The sequence below is a fragment of the Schistocerca cancellata genome, chromosome 3, assembly GCF_023864275.1.
Source record: "Schistocerca cancellata isolate TAMUIC-IGC-003103 chromosome 3, iqSchCanc2.1, whole genome shotgun sequence".
Taxonomy (NCBI): Eukaryota; Metazoa; Arthropoda; class Insecta; order Orthoptera; family Acrididae; genus Schistocerca; species Schistocerca cancellata.
The window spans coordinates 86,529,661-86,541,955 of record NC_064628.1 but is presented as its reverse complement, the minus strand read 5'-3'; the positions used below and the strand labels follow the sequence as shown (position 1 = coordinate 86,541,955).

Sequence of the window (12,295 nt, the reverse complement as noted above, 5' to 3'; positions counted from 1 at the left end):
GTGGGCCACAACCTATAACAGCCGCCTGATCAAGTGTCCATTCACATCTTCCCTCTCACCGGTCTCTAGTGACTTGGGCAAGTGTTGTGACCGAACACCTTGTTCAGGATTATTTGGTATTGTTACACTACTATAATTTTTGGAGTGATAACGCTTTTGAAAATGGGCGCAATTATTCCCCTTCTATCTAGATAGTTTTTTAATAGCATTTACAAGTCCTTTGGTGTTAAAGGAAATCTTCACAAAGCACATTTGTCAAGTCTGTGCAACAGAACATCTTCTTCCTGAGAAGTGGAATTAGGAAGTTAGGGCCTGTTGTCTCAAAAATGTTTTTCAACAGGCAGTTATGTGTCCCCCCCACCCCCCCACCCTCCCCCCCTGCGCACAGATGCACAAGTGTGTGCACACTGTTAGAACATTATCTGTATGCCCAACTTCTTAAAGAGCTGCCTACAAGAAGTTGTAGACTGGACACCACATATTACCATAGCTGCATGTTTCTGTACAGCACCCATTTTTCCTCAAAGGAGGATTACCTCAGAATATGATATCAGTTAATGACAACAGGAAAAGTGATAAACTTTTTGACAGTCTTGTCTCCAAACTCTGATATTACCCGTAACACAAAAGCTTTAGAACTTAGACACTTAAAATGATCTGTAACATGTGACTTCAAGTTTAGGTATAAACATTTAAAAGTTTAGAACAATGTTTCATATTTTGATTCACCCTCGAGCACTATTTCTAAAAGTGTGCTCAAGTCTTATGTTGTACTGAATTGGATGTATTGTGCGAGTTCAGTGCCAGTCCATTATCAGATAAACAGTTCTTAATTTTCAAGAAAATATATTATTATTACATTTTTCAAGTCTTGGAGTTTCCCCATCACATGTAATTATAACACACGCAATTGCATTGTTGCTTAAGGTAACTACACTCCTGGAAATGGAAAAAAGAACACATTGACACCGGTGTGTCAGACCCACCATACTTGCTCCGGACACTGCGAGAGGGCTGTACAAGCAATGATCACACGCACAGCACAGCGGACACACCAGGAACCGCGGTGTTGGCCGTCGAATGGCGCTAGCTGCGCAGCATTTGTGCACCGCCGCCGTCAGTGTCAGCCAGTTTGCCGTGGCATACGGAGCTCCATCGCAGTCTTTAACACTGATAGCATGCCGCGACAGCGTGGACGTGAACCGTATGTGCAGTTGACGGACTTTGAGCGAGGGCGTATAGTGGGCATGCGGGAGGCCGGGTGGACGTACCGCCGAATTGCTCAACACGTGGGGCGTGAGGTCTCCACAGTACATCGATGTTGTCGCCAGTGGTCGGCGGAAGGTGCACGTGCCCGTCGATCTGGGACCGGACCGCAGCGACGCACGGATGCACGCCAAGACCGTAGGATCCTACGCAGTGCCGTAGGGGACCGCACCGCCACTTCCCAGCAAATTAGGGACACTGTTGCTCCTGGGGTATCGGCAAGGACCATTCGCAACCGTCTCCATGAAGCTGGGCTATGGTCCCGCACACCGTTAGGCCGTCTTCCGCTCACGCGCCAACATCGTGCAGCCCGCCTCCAGTGGTGTCGCGACAGGCGTGAATGGAGGGACGAATGGAGACGTGTCGTCTTCAGCGATGAGAGTCTCTTCTGCCTTGGTGCCAATGATGGTCGTATGCGTGTTTGGCGCCGTGCAGGTGAGCGCCACAATCAGGACTGCATACGACCGAGGCACACAGGGCCAACACCCGGCATCATGATGTGGGGAGCGATCTCCTACACTGGCCGTACACCACTGGTGATCGTCGAGGGGACACTGAATAGTGCACGGTACATCCAAACCGTCATCGAATCCATCGTTCTACCATTCCTAGACCGGCAAGGGAACTTGCTGTTCCAACAGGACAATGCACGTCCGCATGTATCCCGTGCCACCCAACGTGCTCTAGAAGGTGTAAGTCAACTACCCTGGCCAGCAAGATCTCTGGATCTGTCCCCCATTGAGCATGTTTGGGACTGGATGAAGCGTCGTCTCACGCGGTCTGCACGTCCAGCACGAACGCTGGTCCAACTGAGGCGCCAGGTGGAAATGGCATGGCAAGCCGTTCCACAGGACTACATCCAGCATCTCTACGATCGTCTCCATGGGAGAATAGCAGCCTGCATTGCTGCGAAAGGTGGATATACACTGTACTAGTGCCGACATTGTGCATGCTCTGTTGCCTGTGTCTATGTGCCTGTGGTTCTGTCAGTGTGATCATGTGATGTATCTGACCCCAGGAATGTGTCGATAAAGTTTCCCCTTCCTGGGACAATGAATTCACGGTGTTCTTATTTCAATTTCCAGGAGTGTATTTCTGCTGCTTATATATGGTAGTGGATCATTTATGCCCATCTTTAAAAACACTCAATATCTATCCTTTTGATATACCTGTTTGGATTATCAACCACACTGAAGATACTGTTTCATAATGCACACTCTCCAGATTTCTTAATGTAGCTTTTTAGTCATATAGGATGAAATCAGTTACCAGCAGGATCTGTGATAGCATAATATTTGAGCTTCTCTAGGCACATAGCAAATGATGCGACAGGAATAGGATTAAATCTGAAGTGGGGAAACATAAGGTCCCACAACTTTTGGTGCTTGGGATGCTCCCATTTCGACTCCTCTGGGGCATTGGAAGAATCTCAGATGTTTGCTGAGGACACTAGTATACTGGTAAAGGGGCCCAAACAAGTCTCTCTCTGATGGAGTCATTAGAATAGTGAGGCAGGCTTACGAATGGCTCACAGAAGACATCTTAACTCATAATCTTACAATAACTCACTGTATGCAGTTCCAGACAAATATGACTTGTGATACCAAAACTGGAGATCAGTGGGCATAAATGGGTTGAGACTCCATGTGCATAGTTTTTGGATAATGAACTGAGTTGGCACCTGTACAGGGAGTAAGGTAGTTGAACATCTTTTGCCTTGTCAAGTTTATTCATTTAATTCTTCAAAACTATTCTTGCTTTGTTCTCAACATTTTGATTTTTTTGGGCATAGTATATGATTGTTGTATTTTTGATGACACAATGAAGTATTTTTAAATCCTGATTGTAGTACATTTGTCTTGAGTCTGCATTCAATAAAGCTTTCTGTTCCTGGCCCAAGATACTTAATTTCAGATGTTAGCCACCCTCCTCTTGGCTTCCACTGGAATTATTCACTGGAACAAAAGGTATCACCCATAGTCCTATTAAAATTTTTTTAGAAAATAATTAAATTTCTCATCTGATGTGTGTCCTTTGTGAATGTCTTCACTATCTTTGTCCTGTAAATTCTCACTCAGTAATGTAACTGACTCAACTTTTGCAATTGTGCGAAATTTTCTTTTCCCTTGTAAACTAAACCTGACTGATAGGTTGCTTCATTGCTCCAAGTGCAGATCCAGGGGAGGAGGGGGAAAGGGGGCCATGAAGTGCCTCTTCCCCCTGCACCAGGACATTTCACTTCAAGTATTTATACTATGAATATAATAGAGGGAAACATTCCATGTGGGAAAAATATATCTAAAAACAAAGATGATGTGACTTATCAAACGAAAGCGCTGGCAGGTTGATAGACACACAAACATACACACAAAATTAAAGCTTTAGCAACCAACGGTTGCTTCATCAGGAAAGAGGGAAGGAGAGGGAAAGACGAAAGGATGTGTGTTTTAAGGGAGAGGGTAAGGAGTCATTCCAATCCCGGGAGCGGAAAGTTTTACCTTAGGGGGAAAAAAGGACAGGTACTGTGTATGTGCGGATGGGCGAGTGTGTGTGTGTGTGTGTGTGTGTGTGTGTGTGTGTGTGTGTGTGTGTGTGTGTGTGTCTGTCTGTCTATCAACCTGCCAGCACTTTCGTTTGGTAAGTCACAAGTATTTATACTTTTACACATAATAATTCTCATATTTCTCAGCTATCTTTTAGAGAACAAAGTAGCATCAAAACTGATGAGAAAATGCAAGAAATCCTAGAAACTTAGACGCTATAGTAAACAGAGCAAGCTTTCCATTTGTGCGCTTGAGGATTTGCCCATATAAATGGTATTGTGCCCTGGCCAGCTTCAGAAAACTTTCCGATCAGGAAAAAGTGCTTGCAACTGCTCGTAAGTTCACAAGTACAATCAGCAAACTGCAGGAAGTTGATTTAGGCACAACAGAAGGATCCTCCACCCAGAAAAATAGACTTTCATGAACATAGTCAGAAATGACTGAGAGAAACAGCAGCACTCCCATGTACATTCATAGCCATAGACTTCAGACTTTTGTTAATTTCATAATACTAAGCAAAATGCTGATTGCAGTAAATACAGATTTTGATTTTTTATGGTGCAAATTGACATTACCAATGTTGTGAATGTTTGTTGCTTTTGGAATTCTTAAATCAGAAGAGTGGAACATGGGTTTCTCAAATTCTTGGACGAATGCTTTTCACATGTACTTCACTGAATGAACCACAATTTCTTTGAAGTTGTGCTAAAGCAAAGTCCTAAACATTGATTTAAATGGATTATTATTACTATATTAAAAATTGTATTTATTTAATTCTTATTGTTACCATAGTAATGGGATTTGCCATGTTAATAGTGGGGTGACAGCAAATTGGGGCCATGTGTATGTAGCTCTGTGAACATGACAATCCTAATCTTGGAAGACAGGAGTATCTATAATGCACTCATCGTAAAGACTGATAAAAGGTGCCCTCACTTGAATCAGAAGATTTATTTCAACATTCTTATTGGTCATGTTCACAGTAACTTGAATTGGTGAGCCCAAATCATGGTATGAAAAACATCCCACAGACACTGCAAAACTACCTCCGCCCTGAACTACACCCTCCATGCATTGTGCCGTAAATGCCTCATTAGTCTGCTGGTGCTTTTGATGCCCTCCGTCTTTTGAAAAGAGGAAAAATCGCGATTTCTTGGACCACATAAAATGCCACCAGTCATCTGCTGTCCAGTATGTGTCACCTGGCACATTGGAAATGTGCAGCTTTATGTTTCATTGTGAACAATGGCCATTTCTATGTCTACATGATTATTCTGCAATTCACATTTAAGTGCTTGGGAGAGGATTTATAGAACCCCTTCCATACTGTTTCTGGACTGTTTCACTCTCATGGGAAAAATGAACACTTCAATCTTTCTCTGTGTCTCTGACTTTTCTTATTTTATTATGACTGTCATTTCTCCCTGTAAGTTGGAATCAACAAAATATTTTTCCATTTAGGGGAGAAAGTTGGTGGTTAAAATTTCATTAAAAGATGTGGTCACAATGAAAAACACCCTTGCTTAAATGGTTGCCCTCCTAGCTTGTTTATCATATCCGTGACACATTCCCCTATTTCATGATAATACAAAAGGAGCTCCCTTTCTCTGAACTTCTTTGGTATCCTCTGCAAACAGCCTTGTTGTGGTGGTAACTTTGGTACCTGTCAGACCAAAGTTAAGTGCTGTCTGACTTGGCTAGCACTTGGATGGGTCACTGTCCGGGTCTGCTGAGAGCTGTTTGGAAGCGGAGTGCACTCAGCCCTTGTGATGCCAAGTGAGGAGTGACTTGACTGAACAGTAGGGGGCACCAGTCACAAAAACTGACAATGGCCAGGAGAGCTGTGTGCTGACCACATGCTCCTCCGTATCTGTATCCTGTGATGCCTCAGGGTTGAGGATGACATGGAGGCCGATCAGTACTGTTGGGCCCTTTCAGGCAAGCAGTTCTCCAGAATAGGATGGACAGGTATAGTGTGGGACGTCTGTTTAGCATCTTCTAAGTATTCTGCCAGTAAAACAGTCTTTTGTTCACCCCACCTTCCCAACACCATTTTACATGTGATGGCTCCAATTTAAGTTGTTTGTAACTGCAATCCCTAGGTATTTACCTCAATCAACAATCTGAGTGATAGACTTTTTTCCTCCAGTAATCATGTGGAAGAACATACGCACTTCTTTGCAGAACCCCAGATCTCTCTTCTGTTACACTTGGTGACTTCATGTCAGTTATTGCGAACTGTAACCTTTCTGACAGAAAATCAAGAATCCACTCACAAAACTGAGGTGGTACACTGTAGGTATGCAAAATGATAAGCTGATTGATTGTGAGGAACAGTGTCAAAAGCCTTCTGAAGTCTAGAAATGTGGAATAAACTTCAGATCCCCCATTGAAGCACTAATTACCTTGTCTGAATAAAAAGCAAATTCTTTCACAAAAATATTTCCTGCATCTGTGCCAACTGTGCATCTATAGATAATATTCTTTGAGGTCTTTCATAATATTCTAATACAGTATATTTCCAAAACCCTACTGCAAATCAGTGTCTGTGATATGGGTCTACAATTCATTGTATTACTTCTTTTTCCTTTCTTGTGTAGTGGTGCGACTAGTGAAACTTTCCATTCTTTAGATATGTATTTTTCATTGAGCGAGTGGTAGTACGTGGTAGCTAAAATTGAGCTATTTCATCAGTATACACAGAGGGGAATTTGATTATCTGAACCAGAAGATTTGCCTTTATTACGTGACCTAAGTTGCTTCACTACTCTGAGTGTATTGACATGCAAGTTACTTGTGTTGGCAGTTGTTCTTCTTTTGAATTCTGTAATATTTACTGTGTCTTCTCTGGTGAAGGAATTTCAGGAAACAGGCTTCAGTAACTCTTCTTTAGTGGCACTGTCATTGGTAACATTACTGTTGCTATTATACAGTGAAGGTGTTGAGAGTGTCTTACTGCTGGTCTACTATACATGCCATCAGAATCTTCGAGTTTTCTGCCAGATTTTGAGACCTAGTTTTGTTTGGAATCTATTATAAGTGTCCTGACCTGTTTTGTATGCTATGGGGGATCTTTTCTCTCTTAATAATTTATAAGCATGAAACTCAGTTACCACCAATACTATTTCTTTGAATCCAAGCCACATATTGTGTGCACTTCATTGTTAATTTGGAAGGAATGGAAGTGCTCTCTGAGGAAGGTGTCAAGCAAATTATCTATCTTTTTAACCAGATATATTTTGGATTAATTTTCATGGATTTGGATGTTTTGGTACTCAGCTGCTACAGTGACCTTTCAGTCACTAATACCTGTATTCATCATGATGCTCTCTATTTGCTCAGGAATGTTTGTTGCTAATAAGTGTAGTATGTTATCATAGCTGTTTACACTTTGTGTGGGCTCCTTGCTCCTTTGCAAGGTACTAAAACACCAGATGTCCATTGTATACATTTACTATAGCAAAGTTTGCTTGGAATCAAAACAACTGAAACTCCTGAATATTAGGAAAAGGGTAGATTGCTGCTCACTGTAAAGATGACCTGTTGAATTGCAGACAGACGCAACAGAAAGACTGTTTCACATTATAGCTTTTGGCCAAAGACTCCTTCACAAAGAAACACACACACACACACACACACACACACACACACACACACACACACACACACAGAAGCACAACTTATGCACACATGACTGCTACCATCTGCAGCTCCATCAGGGATGTAACTGTCACATGAACAGCAGTCAATTGGGAGTGGGGGAAGGGGAGGGATAGTAGGGTATGGGGAGGAGGGTCGAAAGAGCACTGTCTGCACGGCATGTAGGGACTAGATGGTGGCCTGACGAGACTATCAGGCACAGCATTGAGAGGTGAGGTGTGAGGGAATCCTAACAATGCATTCTCCTCTCCCGAAATTATCCTGGACTCAACCTTCATTACTCCACTACCCCACACCCTCCACCCAGTAGTTTCTTTCCCCCTCTGTCCTATCACCTCCTCCCTTTTCATGTCCATACCTGCATTGTGTGCCACCCTCTGCCAATGAATCCGCACATCCTTTTCCTTTCCCTGCTCCTCTACTTTTCCACTCTCAATTTTTTGTCTCCACACACCACCTTCTGACACTGTGCCTGGCACTCTCGTCAGCCCAATGCTCTTCTCCCTACCCACCCATACACTACTATCACTCCCCCTTATCCGCCCCACTCCAGAGTGCTATTCGTGTGAGTCACATTCTGGTCAGAACCGCCATTGATAGCAGTCATGTGTGCTTGGTTTTCTGAAGCCTTTGTCCAGAAGCTATGTGAAACAGTCTTTTCATTGTGCCTGTCTGCAAGTCACTGAGCATCTTTATGGTGAGTAGCAGTCTATCCTTCACCTAATATTGTTCACTTGGAAACTGTTTGAGATGGACTTGGATTCACCGGCAGCAACAATTCATGAGGTTTGAAACTGATTATCAGTGACAAGGTGTGGCACTTGTCTCTGGTCCCTATTGTTCCGAATCTTTTTGTGACTGCTGTCATTACACCACATTAGATAACTGTGAATGGTACACTCTGCTGTGATACCCAGAAAATCAAGCAACTTTGTTTATGGCGTGGTCATGGGCATGTCCACAGTAGCTCCTTTCTGACATTCTGTCAAATTAGATTTACTTCTACTGCAGCTTTTTAATCACTGGAATATCAAATTAGTTCCACTTTAGTAGCTCAAGGCTATTTCCAGCATAAGTGTTGCCAACATCACAAGGAGGGCTATTTTCAGTTATTACGTGAGCGTTATGTAAATGATCCTTGAGCTTCATGGGAATCTTTTGAAGAAAGATGAACATCTTTCCAAGAACACTGTTGATGAAGTTCAGAGATTCAACATTGGTGGTACTCAATAGAATAACTCTACTTCCTCCAACATTCATGTGTGTGAACCATAAGGGCAAAGTAAGGGAGATTAGGGTTCTTCCAGGGCAATAATTGTCCATCACTCTATTTGCCAGTGGCACAGGAAAGGTGATGACTGCAGTGGTTCAGAGTGCTGTATGCCATTATCTATACAATCACTTGCAAAGTGATAATTTATTACTTGTGTGATATCCAAAACAAATTCTGGATTAAATTGGAACTTCCATACTTTTGTTCTCAGTATGCTGCACCTGTCTTCTTCCTGTCTTCACCAACATGTTTTTAGCTTCTGTCATTCCTCTCCTTTTCTTTTTTCTTTTTTTTTTTTTTTTTATTTATTTTGCTAATTCATCCATAATCTCTCCTGCTGACTTTCCCCTATTTATCATCATCATCATTATCATTATTAACACAAAATTCCAAGTTATCTTACATTTCTTCTTCTTCTTCTTCTTCTTCTTCTTCTTCTTCTTCTTCTGCTTTTACGGCCTCATTGGACCACTTCAGTCAATCATTTCTGGTCCTCTTCTTTGGTATTTTCCCCTTCCGAGTGGCCCAGTATCTCTTCATTCGTTCCGATGCTTTTCGTCGTTCCTCATCTGTAAATACCCTTTTCATTGTATGTCGTTTGTCATTTTTTGGTTTAAATCTTATTTCTGTGTTCCTCAACTTCTTTAAATTTGGCGTTTTGTTCTGCAAATCATCCAGAGTTATTTCCAGTTCTTCCATATCCTCTCTTATTTCCTTAAGCCATCCTCCTTGTTGTTTCAAATTCCAGAGTTTCTCAATAATTTTCCTTGATAATCTGGTTTCTGGTGTCCTCAGAATGTGACCACAAAAAGAGATCCTTTTCTTTCGTATAGTATCGGTGATGGGCTCCAGTTCTCTGTATACCACTTCATTTGGAACTATCTGCCATTGCCCAGCTTTTTGATATTTCTTATTTATGCATGTTCTAGCAATTCTTCTCTCTACTTTTAAAATTTTGTCAATTCTGTTTTTCTGGGTGACTTTAAAAAGAGTTTCACTTCCGTATGTAACCTCTGGCTGAACCACAGTCTTGTAATGTTTTAATTTTGTTTTAATTGATAGACATTTTTTATTGTACGTAGACCATGTTAGTTTTTGAGCTTTTATCATTTTATTAGTTCTTGCTCGCCATGCATGTTTCTCGTCCAATTTGTGTGTTATAATTTCACCCAGGTATTTAAATTGTTTCACTATTTTAATTTCCCTATTGTTCACTGTGATGTGATCTATTACAAGTGGATCCGTTACCATTATTTCAGTCTTTTCAAATGATATCTGGAGTCCTAATTTTTGTGCTATATTTTGTAAGCTTGTTATTTGTTTCGTGGCTTCCTGAGCATTATTAGCTAGTAATGCTAGGTCATCAGCAAATCCCAAGCAATTTAGGTTTATTTTATCTTTCTTAGTTCCAATTTTAATATTCATAGGATTTTCCTTGTACCATTCTCTCATTACATATTCAAGAGCACAATTGAATAGCAATGGTGATAAACAATCTCCCTGTCTCAACCCTGTTTTAATCGTAAATGGTTCAGATATTTCTCCTCTAAATTTTACTTTGGATTTGGTGTTTGTTAAGGTTAACTGTATCATTTTTATTAATTTAGGATGAAGTCCAAAATTCCTTAATATTTTCATCATTGAAGATCTATGGATGCATTCATACGCCTTTTTGAAATCTACAAAGGTTATGACTAGTTGTTTTTGCCTTCTTTTGTAGATATCCATAACTAACTTCAAGGTGATTATCTGTTCTGGGCAGCTTCTCCAGGATCTAAATCCTCCTTGATATTCTCCCAGTTCCAGTTCTAGTTGATCTTTACAGGGGTTGTATAGTATTCTTGCCATGATCTTATACGTGCAGTCCAGAAGAGAAATTCCTCTATAGTTGTCTGGATTTGATTTTTCTCCTTTCTTATGTAATGGATGTATTATAGCAGTAGTCCAATTTTCTGGTAATTTCTCTTCATTTATTATGTAGACAGAAACTTAAAATCGTGATTATATTTGGCCATCTTAACAACAAAATTTGAAAAAATAATGCCTTGCTCATATCTTCGTCAGTGTCAAAACTTGAGTATTTGTCCACAAGAATGCATCCAGTCGTACATATGTAGTTTGGCTGTCATATTTTTTTTAAGGTGGTTGCTACTAGATATTGCCTTTATCCAAATACACAACAACAAAACAACACAGGCTTTCAGCCTCTTGTCTTGTATTGTTGTGTAGGCAGTGCTTCTGAAAATGGATGGCTAAAGCAATGCTGAGTTTGACACTGAATTTAGCAGGGTAAAAAAATTGAAGAAGAATGTGATGTTACTTCATTGAAGATGGATAGTGATGACGGTTTGTCAGATGATGAAAAAGTGCTCACCCATGGTGTGTGATAAATACATCTGCTGTGCTTCACCCAACTCCTCAAAGATCTCCATTCACAGGAAACTATTGTGAAATACATGGTTAGACTTAATATCTATACAGAAACAAAAAATGACTTTGTTTCAGTATCCTCTAGGTAAAGTACAGTACATGAGTATACTCAGGATTTTAATATTGGTGATCTTCATGAGGTTTTAACTCATTATTTTGATAGTTAAAATAATAAAAAATTGGGTTTTTGGAACATGATTTGTAAAAAAAAGTTACAGTACCAGTATGTTATAATAATTTAATTCTAATATAGTTTCATAACTCTTTTTTTATGCACAATGTTCATTTAAAGAGAATCTTTAAGAATACCTAGTTAGATGTAAGAGAGGCCATCTTGGCAGGTAAAATGAACAGATGAATGGATAAAGAAATAACGAACTTCTATATAGTTTGCATCCTAAGCAGTAGTAAGAAAAACAACACTTTCTGGAATAAAGTGTATTGCCAAATTTTTAAATCCTAACTTTTGTGATCAAGATATGTGATCATTTTTGTCACTTTGAGACTGCAACTCCTGCATGTTACTTCTGTTTCAGGGTGGTCCATATTATGATATTTTGCATAGTCTTCTTGGGGCCTATGTTTGTTACCGTCCAGATGTGGGATATGTCCAGGGAATGTCTTTCATAGCAGCCGTCCTGATATTAAATATGGAACCAGCCGAAGCATTTATCTGCTTTGCAAATCTTCTCAATCAGCCATGTCACATGGCTTTCTTCAGGCTTAATCAAACTGTGGTAAGTTTTTTTTCCCTCCATATTCTCTGATATAACTTAATGTTTATTCTCAATGTTCTCCCAAAGCTGTTAATCAATTTTGTTTCAGTGTTTGCATTTTGAAATGCCTGTGAAATATATGTGGTACAAAGATAAAGATAAAAAAATACCATTTTCATTTACAAAACTAACAGAAAAAATAAATAAATGAGGAAACAATGTAGACATCTGAGGGGAGGGATTAAGAAAGTGTTTGGGGAAACTTGTTTACATACATATAAAAATGCTGTGGCCAGATGAGTTTTGGTGAGAACAGCATTTTTAAAAAAATATCATTTTTCATTAAGTTAATGTGAACCATAATTTTCTCTAGTGCAGAAAAAAGTAGCATTAGTAGAGGGCATGGA

General features: G+C 40.3%; 1 protein-coding gene across 1 annotated transcript in view; it reads left to right on the top strand.

The window, feature by feature from the left end:
* The window catches only part of LOC126177067 (TBC1 domain family member 12-like), a 337,379-nt gene that overhangs the window by 303,864 nt on the left and 21,220 nt on the right, over positions 1–12,295 (top strand). The window contains exon 7 of the mRNA XM_049924302.1: positions 11,709–11,909. Within this exon, the coding sequence (XP_049780259.1) occupies positions 11,709–11,909 (201 nt within the window). The remainder of the gene's footprint in view (positions 1–11,708; positions 11,910–12,295) is intronic.